General features: G+C 44.9%; 1 protein-coding gene across 1 annotated transcript; it reads right to left on the bottom strand.

The window, feature by feature from the left end:
• Positions 1–19,743: 19,743 nt before the first annotated feature.
• On the bottom strand, positions 19,744–20,847 carry LOC120671593 (disease resistance protein RGA2-like). Its single transcript, XM_039951966.1, has 2 exons — positions 20,140–20,847; positions 19,744–20,025 (listed from the first exon to the last, which is right to left on the bottom strand). Exons 1-2 carry the CDS (start codon positions 20,830–20,832, stop codon positions 19,963–19,965), a joined length of 756 nt encoding a protein of 251 aa, XP_039807900.1. The 5' UTR covers positions 20,833–20,847; the 3' UTR covers positions 19,744–19,962.
• Between the last annotated feature and the right edge of the window lie 303 nt (positions 20,848–21,150).

The following is a 21,150-nucleotide window of genomic DNA, read 5'->3' as shown; positions in this document are numbered from 1 at the left end:
TCTCCCCGTTTCACTTAACTCCTTCGCGGGCCCCGCGTGTCAGTCTCACGCCCTTCTCTTTCTTCTTCCTCGCGAGTCGCTGCGCCTCGCGCCTTCGCTCCGTCGCCCGCACACCGCCGCTCGCCGCCTCTGCTCCACTGCGCCGCCGCCGCCAAATCTCTGCTCCGCCGCCGCTCGCGCGCAGCACCACCGCGCCAGCGCCACGCCCGCGCCGTGCCTGCGCCACCTGCGCGCCGCCTTTCTTCCGCCGTGCCGCTGCTCACCGTCGCCGCCGGGATGCCTCCTCCTCTCCACCTGTGCGCAGCTCCCTTCTTTCAGACACGCACGCACTCGACTCCAGGACTCTTTTTCGTCCTCCCCATCCTTTGGTTCTAGTGCACGCAAGGTGCTCGAGGAATTGCCTCTTAGGCTTTTTCTTCGATTTCTTCTCGGCCGATTCTCGGATTTGCAAGGGTATGGTGCTGCCCCTCCTAACATGTGATGTATCTTCGTTTTCTTATCCTTTACACACATGTTTACATATACCCTTGTCTTGCTCACTCAATCAAATCTCTTTACTTCAATAGTCCTTCTAGGGTGTTAGTGAGTTGTTATCCACTAGATCTCACCATGATAGGCTCATATCATTCCATGCTTTGCTTAAGGACATTCTTTCCTTTAGTGGATATCTTGTATATGCATAATTCCCTGTCTTAATTCCATTATCTTCTATCGATTCTCTATGACAGATGTCAAGAGACAAGAAGGGCAAGGGCAAGCAGGTTGTGCAGAAGAAGAAGCGCACTCGTGAGGACCGAGAGCGAGAGAGAGCAGAGGCAGTTGCAGATGCAGCAGACAGGCCGGGTTCGCTCAGGATCAGGGATCCTTAGGCTCAGGGGGAGTCCCAGTAGCAGTTACGTCGCTCAGGACGTACTCGTCAGCCAGAGACAGCTCAAACCACACCTGACTCCCGCTCTCGTCCATGGACTCGAGGTGGTGGTACTCACAGGGCAGCAGGCCGTGACAGTGAGAGAGAGGCAGCTGGTCAGGACAGTGATGCGGAGGAGGAGCCTCCACAGGTTGAGCTGCTTGATCTTTGGGGCATTCCAAGACCTAGGGTCAAGAGATTGAGATATGTCACCCCGGAGCAGTGGTTTCCCGAGCAGAGGGACGTTGGAGTTGACCGTTGCTTTCACACTATGCTCCAGGAATTTTTCTAGCACGCTTATTGCCAGATGGACATCAAGATCAGTGAGCACAAAATGCTTCACTGGGTGGCTATGCGCGTGGTAGCAGGAGGCATTCCTATACTCCCTTTGTTTGAGAGATATGTGGGTTTACCAGCTCTGCTTAATGAGAGGTCTTGGTACATCAGAGAGTGGGTTCGCGTTTTCTACGCCACCCTATTTGTTGAGGAGGACCGGCAGTTCATTAACTTCATGTTCCAGCAGAGGCATTATAGATTGACTCAAGCACGTTTGGCTACCTTTCTAGGAGTTCAGATTGCTGAGGAGCCACACTTCTTGCACTATCAGGCTTATGGCAACACGGTGCCTCCTCGTCGTCCTCATGAGACTCACGCCCCGTCTGACGAGGAGGTCAGCGTTCTCTTTCAGCAGCCCTTCCTACCTGGCACACCGAGGACCCCGGACAGACTGACTCTCATGGCTCACACCGTACACCTATCTTTGAGGAAGAGTCTATTGTTCCGGATTGGATACAACGAGGGGATCACAGCTCTGCAACAGTGGCTACTACAGTATATCTTGACAGGATGAGACTTTGACCTTGTCGACTTCTTCATCTGCGAGCTAGAGGACGTGATCCTGGATGGGATGACAGTTCACCGTCGCCATCCTTTTGCTCATTGGATCTGCTGGATACTCGCTCAGCTCAGTCAGAATGCTCATATGGATGTGCTGGAGCAGTCGAGGACGCACTTCAGTTTTTACTCACCTACTACTCCTCGAGATGGTCGTCGTGGCCCGAGAGGCCAGCGCAGGGCACAATGGATTTTGGATGAGCGTGTTTTGGCTGAGGGTAGAGTTGTGGATGATCCCACTGCAGCTGAGGACGCTTCACTCGCAGCGGCAGAGGCCCAGCTCCCACACTACCTGGACACAGACTCAGAGGACTCAGAGGATGACGAGGACTTCATACCCACTGTGACCGTCCCTCGAGGTGCTCATGATGATGAGGCAGGATCCTCTGGTGCAGCCCGCACCCCTGCTCCTCCAGTTACCACTGCTCAGGTCACTCAGCCTGATTCACTCGCTGCTATTCTTTAGAGGCTCTCTGACCAGCAGGACAGATTTGCAGCAGCTCAGCTAAGCATGCAAGCCGAGTAGGCTCGCCAGCAGGAGGCCCAGACACTAGTACTTGAGGGGATCCGGCAGCAGCAGGAGGCCATGAGGTTACAACTTCAGCAGCAGTCCCAGATTCAGCAACAGATGTTCACTTTCTTCTCGGGATGCTTCAGTCAGCTGTACCATCACACTGGACTGCCTGAGCCTCAGCTCCCTACACCCCAGCGCTCCAGTTCGACCCCACTGCTCCTGCTCCACCTGTTGGCGGTTTTGTGCAGACACCCTTGGCGTCCTTCCCGATGTCACCTCTTCTTCAGACTGGGTTGTTTGCCAGCCCTGCTCCTACTTCCACTACTGCTCCGGCTCTCGCTCCACAGCCGAGTGTCTAGACTGCCGAGCAGCGTGCAGAGTTCCTCAGGCAGCAGCAGGTTCTGCATCAGCTACAACACCCCTCAGCTCAGTCCCTCACGTTCGAGTCACCCTCACAGCCTGAGGTGCTCCGTCCGTCCGTTGTGCGCCCTACTCAGCTAGACCTGACTCCCGTCATGTCTGCTCCTCAGACGGACTCCACGGTCATCACCGAGCCAGTTGCTACCGCTACTCCAGCTACTTCTGCTGCTCCGACGACTCCAGTCGAGCAGAAGTCCTCTTCGGTCGACGAAGACTGGACGGACGACGACGCCGATGACTCCGCCGCTCAGTTTTCCACCGGACCGAGCCTGAAGACCCCGCCTTCTCCAGCTCAGGACTAGATCGCCTTTCTTTTTGGTGCTTTGTTGCCAAAGGGGGAGATAGATAGGGGGAGTAGAGATAGGGCGAGCTTGGTGGTTTGTGGCGTGTTTGGATCTTCATGGATTTTGTGTATGGACATGTTATTTGGATATTGTGTATCCTCTGTGTTAACATGTCCCTACATGTGCTTTATTTCGAGTAATGCATGCTTGTTTATCGCTTTCAATTTCATATCTTGTGTATCTCTACTTTGTGTTGTCATCAATCACTAAAAAGGGGGAGATTGAAGTGCATCTAGGCCGATAGATGCTAATGGTAAGTTTCGGTGATTAATGACAACCGTATGCGACTAACGTGTGTTTTGAAGGAAAAATTAGTGATTAGTCTAGTCTTATATGAAATGTGAAAGGAGACCCCTCAATTCGGAACAACCATGCGTGCCAAGGACTCAATTTTAAAGATTAAGAACCTTTCTAGTCTCAAGTGTCACAAGGAGATGAATGACACTTGATTTAGCTAGGGTTTATAGTTTTTAGTTCTTGACCGTACTATTAAGAGGGGTTCATGAGTTAGTAGCTTGACCAAAATTGAGTTGGCCTTAGAAATCTTGCACACTCGCTCAAAAACAGCCCAAGATGGTCAATAGAAGTTAACACAACGCTTGGAAGAAGAAACAATCGAAGTTACATTCAAATCCAATTCAATTCAGTTGAAAACGAAGAAATACAGCAGCACCGATTTAACCAATGCCTTAGCATCGGTGCATCCGACGCTTGGCGGAAGTTCCGACGCCCCTGTCGGTCTATCTCTCTGGATGCAAGCAGAAATCAAATTAACAATCTCTATAGCACCGGTTGAACCGATGATCCCAAGAAAAGCACCAGTGCATTAGATGTACTATGTTCCAGAGAGCATGTTTTGGTGGACCTCAACTCCTCTTCAGCACCGGTTGAACCGATGCTTCAGAATCAACCACCGGTGCATTAGATGTACTATGTTCCAGAGAGCATGTTTTGGTGGACCTCCACTCGTCTTCAGTACCGGTTGAACCGACGCTTCAGAATCAACCACAGGTGCATTGGATGTACTATGTTCCAGAGAGCTTGTTTGAGTTGATCAGTGAACCTCTTTAGCACCGGTTGAACCGATGCCTCTACGGAGCATGCACCGGTGCAATGACACAAGCCTGGATACTGTGTCAGATACCCCAACAGCTACTAATTGGACACAGAGAGACCGGTTGAACCGACGCCTCAAATTTGTCACCCGTCGGTTCTTCCGATGGTCACGGTTTTTCTGCAGTGGACTTCCAACGGCTATGTGACCCTCTCGACTCTATATAAGGGCACCCCTTGGCTCATTTGAAGTGCCTTTGACACCTTGAATACCTGAGGCCACCCTTGAGAATAAAAGAAAGTACTTTGAGCAAAAGAGTGAAGATCTAGTACATTGATTGTGCTTCAACCTTGAAGAATTCAACCTTTGCAAGTGTAGCAAGTGTGCTTGAGCTAGGGCCAACTGAGTGTAGGTCAAGTGAAGGCTTAGGAGCTTGTTACTCTTGGTGTTTGACGGCACCTAGCCGGTTCTTGGTGAGCTATTGGAGTTTGTGGGAGCCCCAAGACAAGAAGATTGTACACGGTGTGAAGCTCGCTATTCCGGAGATGGAGAAGGAGCATTCTTAGTGATCACTTGCTCCTTGGTGAAGCAAGGGAGCTATACCCTTGTGTGGGTGCTCCAACGTGGATTAGGGGGGAGCGTCAACTCCTCGATACCACGGGAAAAAATCCGGTTGTCTCTTGTCTCTTATTTTTATTTCAAGTAATTAAATCCTTTTGTTGTTATTCTTGCTTTTAATTGCTTGTAGATTGACTAGGACAACTTGCATGGTAGTGTCATCTCTTGCTTATGTTTTGATTTTGCTAGTGTGCAACCATCTAGGCAAAATGACCATGATAGTGTGTTTACCTACCTAAGGACCTTTTGCTAGCATGCTCTAGTGATTAGGTTTCAAATTTGTAGATTGGGCAATACTAGTCTAGGTTAAGGACTAGGTAAAAATTTGAAAAAGTCCCAATTCAACCCCCCTTCTTGGGCCACGATCCTTTCACACTGTTTCTGGATGCACGCAGGAAGTTGCAAACATCCTGGCCAACGGCATCAAACTGCGAGAGTACACTAAAGGCGTCGAGAACAACATACGGCAAGTCGAGCTGCATTCTATACAGGTGACTGCTTTTCAGATGTTATCTGTGCATGGTTCATGTAAATTATGCAAGCCCGCCATTTTTGTATGGTTCCATTGAATCTGAAGCAATTGTAGTCAGTAATTTGTTGTTTAAACCATGGTAAGGTAATTATTGTCATCAATATTCAAATTCAAAATATCAGTGAGTTAGGCAGACAACATGGTGTATGGTGTCTTGAATTCTTCTATGCTTCTGAAAAAAAAACATTCGCAGTGGCTTGAAATTTGAGTTGTACATACTGTCTTCCATTTTTTTTCTTGCAGGATTACATTAAATAAAGTGAAAATCTAGTTTCATTGCATGATCAAATTCGTGACTGCGACAATATTCTGTCACACATGGAGACACTCCTGACTGGATTCCAGGTAATTACATATTCTCATCTGTTGTGACAGTCCTATTAATAATTCTGAACAGCTATATAGTTTACCTAGAGCCCCTTTGGCAGGACTCCTCGAGCGGCTCCGGCTCCGGCTCAAGGTGAAGCCGTGCCAAACGGTGTCCAAAAAACAGCTCCTCCGGAGGAGCCCGGGGAGGAGCTGGAGCTGGAGCCAAAAATGAACTATGGGGAGGAGCCGTGAAAACGTGGCTTCTCCCGGCTCCCTCCGGCTATTCCTCTCCTACATGTGGGCCCATAATACAGAGGAGCCGTTTTGCCAAACAATTTTGTAAAACGGCTCCGGCTCCTCCGGAGGAGCCAAAAAAATAGAGGAGCCAGAGCCGAAGCCGTTTTTTGGAAGGGAAGAGCCCTGCCAAACGGGCTCCTAGTAGCCGTATGCCACATAGTATTAACAATTTTGGAATGTGAGAACTTGTTTCACTCTTCTTGTTATTGTCAACTCATTTGTTAGTTTTGAATATTAACGTTACGTAGAATGCTGTCAGTTACATGACAAATTCACTAAAAGCCTGCCCCTCTGCGTTTTCAACTTTTCCCCTCCTTGTAAAAATAACATAAATGGAACTCCCATGCTGGTCATTCTACTTATTGTGCGGCACATTTTGTTAATTCATGTGGTCCCTGTGAGTCTGTGACAACTTTGGACTTCTTCCAGCAATCATATTCTGAACAACATTACTCCTGATTTAACAATTATTTTTGTCATTTGATTTTAATGTCATGGGCTAGTCTTTCAACAGAGTAACCATGGTTTTCTTGATTTATAATGCGTGCACCTTTAAATAAAAATTAAGAAGCCCATTTATCTTTACTAAGTCATATTGCAATTCTTTTGACTTCTGTGGTAGACAGAAATTGGTTCCATAAGTTCAGAGATAAAGGTCCTTCAGGAGAAATCAATGGATGTGGGATTGAAGCTGAAGAATCGTAAGGTCTGGTTCAACTGCATGGACTATAGCTTCCATTCATATATTTTTTTTATTCCAATGGCCTTTATTCTGGGTCGGTTGTTGTGCATCGTCGTCCATGTTATATGCACCGGACATATTGGTTTGAATGTTTGATCCTGCATCTGCTGTCTGACTAGAAAATTTGTCCGCTTATCTTTCCTTTGAGTAGATGTTAGAGCATGACAAGTTTTCCTTTATTTTACACTTTAAGAATAAATACATTTTTCGCCACATCTTCAGATGGTAATGCATGCATGCAATGGTATTTCTTAAATCTATTATGTGATTGGTTCTACTTTACACTTGTAGATGAGTAAATTACAATCACCTTAGGAGCCACACCAGATATTCCTTTTTAGTTGAGAGTATCACAGATGCCAAGACTGTCATGTCTGGGCCTGGGGGACGAACATGGCAACAACGCCCTCGGATTTTGAGTAAAGTTGAGGAGATGGAAGTCATGGTTTAGCAACAGGTTTTGTGCTATGTTTTGACGTGAAATATTTTGCGAGCACTTTGTGAACAACGGTCCCGATGGTTAATACTCGTCGCATATTTTGGACCCTTTGTATTTGTTGTACGCTAACCTGTTGCAGGAGGCATTCATTCCTTACGCTAGAGGAAAGGCCCCATGGCCGACATTCTCGTGCTCAACCTCCTGCCCTTTCTGGGAAATGATAGCAAGGTGACACACGCAAATCATATACCACATGATGCTATCATCCATGCTAGAATTTGCACAGCTAGTAGGCCACTGGTCTATTGCCCCACGGGAGAATTGCGTACCCGTGGCATTGCGGTGTAGATCCCAAAATCGGCAGGCATATAGACGTCTCTCATTACGGGAGAGCTCCGTCTTAAGCACCACAAAGGCAACAACAAATCAATGCCCACAAGCATGGTGAGAACGTCGGCGTCATGACGTGCAGTCGAAGGATGTGTGGCACAAAGGCAGACAACGACTGGTGGCACATGTCATGTCCGACAAGTATCAAGCCCAATAAGAGCATGATAGGGGGCAAGTTTGGAATCAGTACCCAGTGCAAAACCCAGTGCATACTATATCTTGGAAACGACTCCACCATGCACAAGGCCCCTGCTGCGAAAACACAGGCAGCAGAAAACTGAAGCAGGTCCTCGCAAAATTTAAATTATTTTTTAAAAACTTTTATTAATAAACCAAACCATAACAAAAAAATATAATATTTTATATAATTTTCTGAATAAGACGAGTGATCAAACTAAGATAAAAAATCAAATAAATTATAATTTGAAACAGAGGGAGTTATATAAAAGTTAATTGAGTATGCAATCAGTTACATGTGCGTTAATGATGGCCACACGATCAGTTACAATTAGATGACGGTGAGAATACACATCCTATGTTTCATTTTTCTCCCTGCCCTAATACAATGCCAGCCTACTGCCCGATGACATGATTAGGGAGGCGAAGATTTTATTCGACAAGAACTTATTTCGCGAAGTGATGATCCTTGCATGTTGGTGCATTTGGACCCATCGAAATGGGATAATCTTTGATCACCAGGCAAGGTCGATCGATAGGTGGATGCAGTGTTTTAAAGTTGAGGTGCATAAAACACTTCATCGTTGCAAGCCAGCTCTCAAGCTGGAGTTGAATGTTTGGCTATGTAATTTAGTATGAACCTTTTTATTTTCCTTCTTTGGGAGTAAATCTCTTTGTACATATCTTTATTAATGAAAAATGAAATTCAGTAGGTGTTCCTAAAAAAAATGATGATGATGATGCACAGTCCTATTGACGTATTCGAGAAACTATATTTTATTTATTTTTCTATAGAAGAGAGTCCCTATGCATCTTGTGGAAGATCATTAATCAATGCATCTTTAAGCCCAGTAAGCCCATTTAGTCTTTTTAATTCAGCCCACCAATAAACAGGCATGCGCCATGAACATTTTTTTTTGTATCTTTATGCATTTGTTTATACTAATATTTAAAACTAATTATTTGTATTAGATTTAAGCTTTTTCGTTTATACATGCTTCAACATTATATTGAACTTGATTCAACGATGTATCAAACCTAATGCAACATTCCAGGTAAACTAATTCAACATTTTCATATGAAAATGTTGAAATAATATATCTAAAATGTTGAGACCGTACACTCTTAATGTTGATTTATTTAAGGATTTATTTAAGGTATAACCTGATTAGAATATATATATATATATTGGATTTCGTTTTATATTACATTAATTTTAAATAACAACATGGTTTAAGCGATTGTAGAAAAAACAGCTTAAGAAAAATTGCATTGAAAATACGAAACGTGGTCAGCCCAGCCATCCAGCTGCAACCTGCCATGTGCTAGCCAGCTTGCTGGGCTGTTCGTGCTGTGCTCCTGTAGGCTGGGCCTGGTTCGCGAGGTGGCCCATGTGCATCCGGTGAACAGTGCCTGTCGGAGGAATCGGAAGATGGCTGGACTTTGCACCTTCCGGAAGGTGGATAGGATCTGCGGCGGGGGCTTCCTATCCATGTACGATCCTCGAACGATTTCCCCTTTCCCCTTAGCTGCTACAGGAGAGAGAGGCGAAAAGGGCGGACCTCTCAGATCCGGCGTCGATCTTGCCGGCTCCTCACCTTCGGTGGCGTCTCTGGGCGTCGCCGAGGTGGGGGGTCGGCGAATCGGCGGCCGGCGTAGTTGTATAGCTTAGGTATTAGCCTAGGGTACTGAGGTGCGCGACGGTGTAGTGGTGGCATGCGTCGGCGCTTTTGCTCCTCCGGTGCGTCTGTGGTGGCCTCGTCGTCGACGGCGAGAGCGCAGGGGACGCGGCGTTGAGGTTTTGGTGGTGGCTTCCCTTCTCTCCCTACGATGGCTACGGGGTTGGCTTCGTCGGTAGGGCGGCTCTGATGGTGCGGGCGGCTGCGTCCGCGCGGACGGATCCATTGGAGCGGGAGCCGTCATCGTCGAAGGTGGCCTTGTCGACGCCTTCTCCACTATCTCCAGCGCCGAAGGTGTGAGAGCCACCGTGTTCCTTTTGTGCTATTGGGGACAAATAAATGAGATCCCTGGTGTAGCGCTGCTCTTCCGGGTTGCTGACATGGTCGGCAATCGCGGCCTCCTCTTCCGGCCATCGGCTTCAAGGTCGGTGACGGTGGATTTATTTTCCTCTTCCTTTCTCCACGCGTGGTCGGCCGATGCTCGTTCAACGTCTACAATTCGTCTCGGCGGTGGCTCCGGGTGATGGATCTTGCGGCTCTTCCAATGTTTGGCGTCGCGTGGGGAGGCGGAAGGTGGAGCTTCTCGGACTCCGGTTGGTGGCTTCGGCAAGCCGTCATTCCGTCGATACCTGGATGAAAGGATGGTCATGGGCTTATTTGTATTTTCCCTTTTACCCATGGTGTCCTTTGCAAAAGGCTGGGGATCTGTTTGTATGTTGACTGTGTCATCATCGATATAATACATGTCCCCTTCTCAAAAAAAATGTACCCAAAAATGGTTAAGAGATTTATCTATAAAGCCCACCAAGGTCCAATTAAAGATGGCCCATTTAACCATTATATTCAATATTTTGATTGTGCTAGTTCAATAATTTGGATGAAATACTTCAACATTTGATTTGAATATGTTCGACATTTGAGATTCGAAATGTTGAAATTGTATAGACGAGACGTTGAAATCAAAAGCACAAAATGTTGAATCGGAATGTTGAACGACGAACTCCGTGTCTTCTTCTCCGGCAGCTTGGGCGCGCCGCGTGGCAGGCACCGCCCGACGGCGCAGGGCCGCAGGGACGGCGGCGTGGCGTCGCCACGGTGGCGGGCGACGGCGCGGGCACCGCGACAGCCGCAGATGGCGGCGCGACGAGTAGGTGCCGACGGGTCGGCGGGCCATGGTCGGCGGCGGGGAAGGCCACAGGAAAATTCGTCATGGATTAGCATGACGCCGAGCACTACCTAGTGATGTTCTATAATATTGTTATGGATCATGTAACACCCTGTGTTTTCCTTCATGCTAGAAAAAAACTAAAAATTTGAACCTTTAAAATTGTCCAACAAATTAATAAATTGCTTTGCTTGTTTGTGTGCCACAAACACCTTTTTTCAAAAATCCTTTCGAAAACATTGCATCAAAATACACCATGTGCATTTTAGAGTATCATAGGTTCTTGAATCCTTTCAAATCCTCTCAAAATCCTTTCAAATCCCATTAAAAATCCCTATACAAAAATGATCAAATCATTTCTTTTTTCCCTTCACTCTTAACCCCAACCCAGCCTCCTCTTAGCCCAGCTCGGCCCGCTCCTCATTTTCCTCTCTTTCCCTTAGCAGGCCACCTTCCCTTCCCTCCCTTCCATGTGGCCCAGAGGAGACTAATAGTTTTCATCGATCCATGACTCTTTATTACCTTTCCAATTCACGATGAAATGCTTGTGGTCTTTTGTTTGGTGTAGGTTTTTAGAATGCTGTGACTGGTAATCTATGACATTGATGTTTCTGCCAATCTTGAAAATGGCCTTTATTTCTTGTTCTGGGCTGGAATGATTTTTCTGGAAGCCTGGGCTGAATTCGTTGAATTCAATGGGCTAGTGCGTTGATAAAAATTTGGCCCATTTAAGAAATAGGCTTCGATGGTTATGTTAACCGCCACGTCATTATCCATGTCATCAGCCACGCCTTCATCCATGTCAAACGCTGTGTCATCGTTCACATCATAATTAGAGACCATATCATAGTCACGTCAGCAACAAAGTGCCATGTCATCATCCACATCACTTGGCTATACAATCTATGACTATTTCTATGACGTTTATTTTTATCACAAACACTGGGCCTAAGTTGGGTTGCGTGGGCTTAAGGCCAATCTATGGTGGTTAAGAAAAATCACAGATTAAGTTGATTTGTGATGTTTTTGTGAAAACATCACGAGGGTTAATAGGTGACGCTTAATACATGACGGTATGAAAAAACATCACAGATGCCGTTTCGTAATGGTTTTTCGGTGATCTGTGATGAAATTATTCTGTCATCGATTAAGGAATTTCTTGTAGTGAATGTAAGGTTGCATCCACATATTAACATAAGGATATTTTTTTTTGAATTGAGGATAAACCCTATTTCCATTAACAAACGGAAATACCATTTTGGACGAGTGCACCTCGAACACCAGATTACAGCAACGAGGGGGGACAGAGTAGAAGTTCAAACTGAAGAGAACCGGAGAATGACATTCATTCTCGGGACACCAGCAGACCGAAGTTCAGAACCTAGTTTTCGAAGCAGCGATACTAACACACGAGATAGCAACTAAACACCGAGCTACCCAGAAAGCAACGGCAGGGTCAAGCTTCCTCCTCGTATGCTTCATCAGTTGTGTCTGGGGCAAATGTAGGACCATCCAGCAGCAGGTGAGACGGGGGACGCATCTGTTGAGCCATCACCTTGTGGACACAAGAGATTAGTATCTTCACACCTTCCAAAATCTTTCCCTGCATATCAGTCCCATATAAACCTGCCCAAAAAGACATGAGCGCACACGCGAAAAGCATTATATCAGTGGGGTGTTTCAGCATTTTCTTATCAAAACAGGTCTCATTTTGACGTTTCCAGATGGCCTAGCAAACAGCTGCTACACAAAAAGTGTACACAGGTTGGCCACCTGGTAACCAATGATCAATCCAAGATTTGTATTGTGTAATGTTTCCAGGGAGGTTGTTAGCTCCTATGCATAGAGCCACCAGGCCCCAAGTGACTTTTGCAATGGGACAAAGGAAGAACAAATGATCAATATATTCATTAGAAGAGCAGAAATAGCATGAAGGATCCCCAGTCCAGTTCTTTTTAACAGGTTATCCTTAGTTAGCACAACTCCATTCTCTAAAAGCCACAGAAAAACCTTTACTCTAGGAGGGATTCTGGCTTTCAAATAGACTTGAAAGAAAGACCAGAGTCATCATTGGTTAACAATTCATAAACTGACTTTGTGGAAAATTTGCCATTGTTATTCAGCTTCCAGAAAATAACATCATTCTCATTTTCGAAAGGATAAGAATAGATTTCATCCACAGAGAGGTCCAAGAAGTGAACAGAAATGTGGGTAACCAACGTGAGAAGTTTAATTGGGCATTCCTCAACACAAATTGATTAACAGTTATATACTTGTCCAGACAGAGTTCATAATGTACAGGATATAAAGAACATAAAGGATTTTGTTTGAACCAGGATTCTTCCCAAAACAAAGTGTGTTTGCCTTTTTTAACTTTCGTTGATCTTCCTCTTAAGTAGATGTGTCTGATTTTAAGAAGATCAGACCAAATGGGAGAGTCATCAACCTTATGTTTAATTAAAGTAATCAGGTTGTTCCCACTCATATACTTGGCCTTAACAATTGTCTGCCACAAGCCCTCTTCATGTTCTAATTTTCACCACCATTTACAGAGCAGGCTTACATTCATTTTTTTTTATGTTCTTAATGCCCAAACCACCTTTTCTTTTTTGTTTTGCAGACCACTGACCACTTGGTCAAATGATATTTTTTCTTGACTCCATTACTTTGCCAGAAAAAAGTTCTCTATTATGGTCTTGGGAAGTTGATACATAGACATGTGGTATATGAAAGTGCTGGAAAGGCTAGAATTTATCAGGGATAGCCTTCCAGCAATAGACAGGGAACTTCCCTTCCAAGAGGAGAGTTTTTTCTCATTTTTCTCAATCAAGGGAGTCCAGTCCTTAACATGCAGTCTGCCAGGGCTCACTGGGACTCCCAGATACTTAATGGGGAACATGCCTGTTTGACACTTAAAAAGATCTGCATAAACCAAGTGTTTATCATTGTCACCATTAATCATGATGATTTCACTTTTAGCAAAGTTGATTTTGAGTCCTGACATGACCTCATACAAGTATAACAAGAGCTTCATATTTCTAGCAACTTCAATGTCATCTTTGAGACAAATAATGGTGTTATCAGCATATTGTAGGACGGCAACTCCATTAGGGATCAAATTCTCTGCAAGACCATAGATCAGACCATTAACTTGAGCTTGTCTGACCATCCTGGCCAAACAATCAGCCACAAAATTGAAAAGTATTGGGGACAGGGGGTCTCCCTGTCAGACCCCTTTGTGACTTACAAAGTATGGTCCTTCTTCATTATTCATTTAAACACATACTGTACCCCCAGTAACCACTGCCCAAATACAGCTTATCCAAACCTCACTAAACCCCCACAATTTGAGACAGTCAAAGAGGATATTCCAATTGACCTTGTCATAAGCTTTTTCAAAATCCAGCTTAAGTACCACTCCAGTCCCTCTTTTTCTTTTAGTTTCATGGAGAATTTCATGTAGTGCCAAAACTCCATTCATGATATTTCTCCTTTTAAGGAAGGCAGATTGGGTCTGCAGGATCAGTTTATCAGCTAACTTTTCAAGTCTCAAAGTTAGAGTTTTGGTAATCCATTTATAAAGTATATTAACATAAGGATATGACCAAGACCACATCATAATCGGCCCAAAAAATGAGTATGGTGTGATAATATAATTACCCTGCGCTTGGCCAGAATTTGGTTGCCTTTGTGGTCTTGGTGAAGATTTTTGCTCTCGTTCCTTCTGTTGATTCCTCAGCTTTTGGGCGACGGTGGTCTGACCGGCCTCAGAGGCGGTTCGACCGGCTAGGTCGGTTTGACCGGTTCCACCAGAATCAGAACACTTGGATCCTTGCCTCCCGAGCGATGAAGTATTCAATGTAGCTCCATTGGTCGTTTGCAGAGGCATCTTTTTATTAGACATTTCCTCACCGATGATCACATTTTTTCCTTTAGCCTTTTCAGCTTGATCCGGCCGAATTAACACCTTAGGATTTTGCAATTCAAGGCTGTGCATGGGAAAGGATTTTGATCAATTTGCATTGCATGAAAAATTACTCGTCCTTAATTGATGGCCGATTGTATTTGTCTACGAAAAATATTACAATCATTTGTGGCATGTGAATAAGAATTGTGCCACTTATAATAAGCACGTCGTTTTAAATCATCAACTGATGGCATAGTATGAGACAATTTATTTTTTCTAATTTTAAGCAACTCATCAAAAATTCTATCGCAACAATTAGGAGGTGTGTAAATATTCTATGCATTTAGGAGACTAAATAGAAGGGCCAGAAGGCGAAGGAGGTTGAGGATACTGGCTTCAAGATTTGGTACACGGAGGCAACATCGGGTAGGAATGGTGTCTGTATCTTGATCGATAGGAGCTTTAAGGATGGTGTCGTAGAGGTTAGAAGGCGAGGCGACCAGATTATCCTGGTCCGGATGGTAGTTGGAGATTCGGTTGTGAGTGTGATTAGTGCCTATGCCCCTCAGGTAGGCCTTAGTGAGAGCACCAAGAAATAGTTCTGGGAAGATCTGGATAGTATGGTCAGTACCGTGCCTATCAGCGAGAAACTCCTCATAGGAGGAGATCTCAACGGCCATGTGGGTACAACTAATGTAGGGTTCGAGCGAGTGCATGAGGGTTTTAGGTATGGTAGCAGGAGTCAAGTGGGGGAGGATGTTTTGAACTTCACGTTGGCCTACGACTTGTTGATAGCGAATACCCTTTTTAGGAAGAGGGAATCTCATCTTGTGACCTTTCATAGTGGACAACACTCGAGCCAGATCGACTTTATCCTTGCTAGGAGGGAAGATAGATGGGATTGCTTAGATAGTAAGGTAATACCTGGGGAGTATGTTGTCCCTCAACACAAGCTTGTGGTGGCAGACTTTCGTTTTCGGGTTCGTGTCCACTGGGACAAACATGCCAAGATTGCAAGAATGAAGTGGTGGAAGCTTAGAGGGGAAGTGACGCAAACGTTTAAGTAGAGGATACTAAGTGAGGGGCCTTGGGAAGAAGGAGAACATGTAGACAACATGTGGCTAAAGATGGCAACATGTGTTCGTAAGGTGGCCTCAGATGTGTTTGGCGTGAGTAGGGGAGGCAAACAGGAAGGGAAAGACACCTGGTGGTGGAATGACGAGGTGCAAAGGGCTATTAAGGAGAAGAAGGAATATTTCAAGCGCCTCCACCTTGACAGGAGTGCAGCCAACATCGAAGGCTATAAATTAGCGAAAATGGCTGCAAAGCGAGCTGCGAGTGTAGCAAAGGGTAAGGCGTATGATGACCTGTATCAGCGGCTAGGCACGAAGGAAGGGGAGAAGGACATTTATAGGATGACTAGGATCCGTGAGTGGAAGACAAGGGGCATCAGCCAAATCAAATGCATCAAGGATGTGATAGATCGACTTCTAGTGAAGGATGAGGAGATCAAGGGCAGATGGTGAGAGTACTTCGACAAGTTGTTTAATGGGGAGAATGAGGGGCCTATTCTTGAATTAGATGATTCTTTTGATGATACCAACAGACGCTTTGTGAGGGGAATTCAGGAGGCAGAGATCGGGGAGGCTTTGAAGAGGATGAAGGGAGTTAAAGCGATGGGCTCTGATGGTATCCCCATTGAGGTGTGGAGATGCCTAGGTGATATAGCGATAGTATGGTTAACTAAGCTTTTTAACCTCATTTTTCGGTCAAACAAGATGCTTGAAGAATGGAGAAGTATATTAGTACCGATCTTCAAAAACAAGGGAGATGTTCATAGTTGTACTAACTACCGTGGGATTAAGCTGTTGAGCCATACGATGAAGCTCTAGGAGAGGGTTATCGAGCACCGCCTAAGAAGAGTGACAAGTGTGACTCAAAACCAATTTGGGTTCATGCCTAGAAGGTCAACCATGGAGGCAATTTTTTTTAATACGACAATTGATGGAGAGATATAGGGAGCAGAAGAAGGACTTGCACATGGTCTTTATTGACCTCGAGAAGGTGTATGATAAAGTATCGAGAAATATCATGTGGTGGGACTTGGAGAAGCACAAAGTCCCAACTAAGTACATTACCCTCATCATGGATATGTACAAGGATGCGATGACGTTTGTCCGGACATGTGATGGCGACACCACTGACTTTTCTATTAACATAGGCCTACATCAGGGGTCAGCATTGAGCCCTTATTTATTTGCTTTGGTGATGGATGAGGTCACAAGGGACATATAAGGTAATATCCCTTGGTGTATGCTTTTTGCTGACGATGTGGTGCTAGTTGACGAGAGTAGGGCAGGGGTTAATAGGAAGTTAGAGCTGTGGAGACACACGTTAGAGTCGAAAAGGTTCAGGCTTAGTAGGACCAAGACCATGTACATGATGTGTGATTTCAGCGCGACTAAGCATGAGTGTGGAGACGTTAGTCTCGATGGGCAAGTGGTGGCCCAGAAGGATACTTTCCGGTATTAAGGATTGATGCTACAAAAGGATGGCGATATTAATGAAGATGTTAGGCATAGAATCTCAGTTGGCTGGTTGAAATGGCGTCAAACTTCTGGCGTCCTCTGTGACAGGAGGGTGCCACAAAAGCTAAAAGGTAAGTTCTATAGGACATCGATTCGCCCGGCGATGCTATACGGTGCTGAATATTGGCCTACAAAAAGGTGACGTGTCCAGCAAATGAGTGTAGCAGAGATGCAGATGTTGCGGTGGTTTTGCGGGCACACAAGAAGAGATACAGTCCGGAATGAAGTTATTCGAGAAAGAGTAGGGGTGGCACCAATTGAATAGAAACTTACCCAATATCGATTGAGATGGTTTGGACATGACCAACGGAGGCCTCCTGAGGCGCCGGTGTGTAGTGGGGTTCTAAAGCGTGTCGATAAGGTAAAGAGGGGTAGAGATAGATCTAAACTGACTTCAGACGAGTCGATTAAGAGAGATCTTAAGGATTGAAATATCTCTAAAGAGGTAGCTTTGGATAGGAGCGCTTGGAGACTAGCTATCAACGTGCCTGAACTGTGACTTTTGGGTCTTTTGGGTTTCATTTCTAGTCTACCCCAACTCGCTTGGGACAAAATGTTATGTTGTTGTTGTTGTTGTTGTTGTTGTTGTTGTTGTGTACTTGGATGTATCAAAAGTAAATTTAATATCCTCTTCGTTTTGTATGAATTGGCTTGAGAGACATATAAATACTTGGTTTATGATAACCATACTAATTCTGCACTATAAATATCTTGACTCTCATCATCCGAAGGATCATAAAGAATATGCGTATTAGGACGATCAGATTTTAGCCGAGTATCTTTAATTTGACTTTATTGTGCTAAAGCTCTTTGCAATACTTGATTAATAGTTAGAAATTCAAAGATCTCAACCCATTAAAAGCAAATTCAGCAAGATCTTTTTTAGAAATAATTAAATTATAACATTGGTTTTTTGTATCTCTAAATATTCTAATATATTCAGCAACAGATTTATCATATTTTTGTCTAACCAATGTTAAATGAGATAGTCTCAATTCATTATCACCACTAAAAAGGTGCTCATGAAATTTATGCTGTAATTGAGACCATGTATAAATAGAATCAGGAGATAATGCTGACAAGGAAACAATCTGATTTTTAAATGATCAATGCTACTATATGTTCCCAACGGCACATTAAATTGGCTAATATGCTCCTATATAGTTCTACTATTCTCCCCAATAAATTTTGGAATCTTAAAACTCTGCGGATATGGTATAGAATCAAACCTTTTAGGATAAGATTTTTAGCGTACTAAATTTTTATCCTTAATGTCAAAAATTTCTTTAAACATAGCATGCAATTCTCTCCCATGTCTTTCTACAGCTCCGAGCTCAGGAAAGCTTCGAGCGAACCTCAAAGCCGCTCGGGGGCTCAACGCGACCACGTCGTAGGATAAAACGCCCGGTGCACCAAGGCAACCCTACCCCCGCAAATTTATTTAATAAAAAAGCTCGGTACAAGAAGGGACGATGGAAGCCGCGGTACAAGACAACAAAGAACATAAACGTCACCTGCTAGGGTAACGTTAGGGTGGCACGGATGCTACAACTACGGCAAAGCAGCGAGGGGTCCCGTGGGGACCTCGGAAGCTTTCTCCTAGCATCCGCTCCCTTGACCTGGCCTCGCCCTGTCAAGAGAGTGGGCTTTCAGCGTGGTGACGCTATGGCGTAACACAGCAAGGGCCCGTATGGCCGTATTCTATATTTGTGGTGGACCGAAGCCTTATTCTCTAGTAACGTGAGTGAGTATTATTTCTATGCCGGCCTGAGAATTTGAGTAAGAATGAAACAGAAGTGGTCACTTACGGGGCTTTGATTGTTAGGTGCAATGATCACAAGTAGAAGAATAAGTCTACTTTATCCTCGATCTATTGATGTTGGTCAATTAGAGCATCTTCACTGGTCCTCCAATCCTTAATAAAAAAATCATTGCTGGGGAAGACAGTGCTCTATAGCAGTTTACCAAAACATCTCCATTTTCGTAATATTTTTTGTTTATCGTAATATTTCATTCCAATTCTCCTAAAATAGAGGGGGCGGGGGTTCTTTCCTTCCTAATACGACGGTTTTCTTTTGCGCATTCTTTTTTCCCCATCCAGTTCGTCTCCTCGACCCACGGCGCTGGCCTAGGAATCATTGCCGGCCATCACCTCAACCTGATTAATGCAACAAATAGGTTGCTCTGGTCGCCGCCGCCTAGGCCGGGCCGCGGGGCACTAGTGCCATCGACGAAACGACGTGCCGCGGCCTAAGCCGCCGCTTGCTTTGTCGCTCATCCCTACATTAGGACCAAGCAAAACAGAATCCCATAGCCACTCTCTCCACCGAGCTCCTCTATCCAAACATGGCGGCACCACAGCCGTGGTCGTCGTTTTTCTTCTGGTGCTTTTGTTTTCTCACCGAAGCAATAGCAAGCCTACGACCCAAAGTACTCACCTCACAAAAGCCCAAACCAATCAGGCCCAAAAAACATAAGAGAATAGATTATTGAGGAAAATTTATTCAGGACTGCAAAAGCAACCCTTGATAACTACTTATCGCGAACCTCAAAGCTGCTGGAGATGCTCTTAACCCCTTACCTATGAAAAACCTAGTATTCTACCCCTTGAGCTATCTAAAATTATCTAAATAACCCCCTAAGGTGGTTTTGCCTACGTGGCATTACATGTGGACAATGAAGTGGCAATGACATGTTTAAAAATCTACTGCACCCCTCATCTTATGTTCCTGTTAATGTGTTTGAATTCATATTAAAAAATAATCTCTTATTTGAAGTCAAATGTATTTCGTATCTGAATTCAAATATAATTCCGTAATTAAATGTTTGTTACAAGGGAGGTCAGTTTGCCATGCCAGTAACTTCGCCTACAAATTTAAATTCTAGGGAAAGATTCGTCCCCTACGGTTTCCCAAGGCAGCAGTACGGCACATTTTCCTTTTCCATCAAAAGTACTCCCTCAAAATCGGTAGAGGAACACTTTTCCCTACTGCTCCTTGGCCTTTCCATAGGATTCTAAACTGTAGGTAAGCTTGCGTTTTCTAGTTTCCTGAAAAAACAGTCATTGGAAGAAAGTAAACCGACAAAGCATTCATAAAAGAACAGTCCTCAACGAGAATATAAGTGTGCCCTATATTGCTTAAATTCATGGCGGGGTATATACCTTAGTCTTGATGTGAGCTAGGGTCGTCATAGATTTCTCTGATTCACACCACTGCACTAGGTCAGGGCAGCCTGAAACTTTTAGCTCTTGGAGGTTGGTGAGTCGCTCTATGCTCTCTGGCAATGTTTGGATGCCAGTGCAATTGATTATCTCAAGTCTCATGAGACTGGTTAGGTCTCCCAACCAGTCTGGCAGCACTGTAATGCTTTCGCAATCTGTCACAGATAAAGTCTCGAGGGAGGAGAGACATCGAATGATCTCTGTTGAGCTGCATGTGAGGTCACTGCAATGCTCGATGCTCAAGTAACTGATCCCAGGGAGTTGGTGGAGCAACCTCCACTCATGCAGAGGCTGCTCGCAGTAATGCACAAAAAGGCCTTTCGGAGCAGGGTAGGAGGATTCAGGTACCTGGTATCTCTCTTCCAATGGTGATAGCAGGTCATCACAACTCCTTATGTCCAAGAAGTACTCACCTCTAGGCAGGCACGGTTTAATCCTCAGCTTGGGGCAGCCACTTATTGCCAAAAGGGTTAATATAGGGAACACGAGCACATGTGAACCATCCTCACCACAGGGGTGTTCTGTGTTCCACTCTTCCAGATTTTCCATTCTTAGTAAACGAAAGGTTGTCAGTTTGGGAAAAGCTCCCCTGCAGCCGTACAATTCCCCATCAATCTTGGTAATGCTGTCCATTTGCTCGATATGCAGCTCTTGAAGGTTTGCTAATTGACCGAGTGGTGGTAAGGTCGTTGAAAGGATCGGGTGCTCTAGACTGAAAGGATCGGGTGCTCTAGACTAAGAGGGGGAGGGGGTGAATTAGGCACTAATAAAAATTTTGACCTATGGCTCCAACTAGTTTGGACAAAACTTAAACTAAAACGTGCTATCTAGATGTGCAACTAGGTTGTTCTAGTGTGAAACCCCTATCCCAAAAGAGTTTAGCAACCTATAGCCTTTCCTATCAAGAAACTATTCTATGAAAGTAACGGCACACAAATTGCTAGTATGAAA

This window comes from Panicum virgatum, chromosome 4N, assembly GCF_016808335.1.
Source record: "Panicum virgatum strain AP13 chromosome 4N, P.virgatum_v5, whole genome shotgun sequence".
Lineage (NCBI taxonomy): Eukaryota > Viridiplantae > Streptophyta > Magnoliopsida > Poales > Poaceae > Panicum > Panicum virgatum.
The sequence above is the reverse complement of the archived record's forward strand: the minus strand, read 5'-3'. Positions and strand labels throughout refer to the sequence as shown.

Coding starts and splice junctions, on each gene's coding strand:
- LOC120671593 (XM_039951966.1), bottom strand. CDS start 20,832: ATGGACAGCATTACCAAGATTGATGGGGAATTGTACGGCTGCAGGGGA. Junction 20,026..20,139: donor TAGCTCACATCAAGACTAAG/GTATATACCCCG, acceptor CTGTTTTTTCAG/GAAACTAGAAAACGCAAGCT.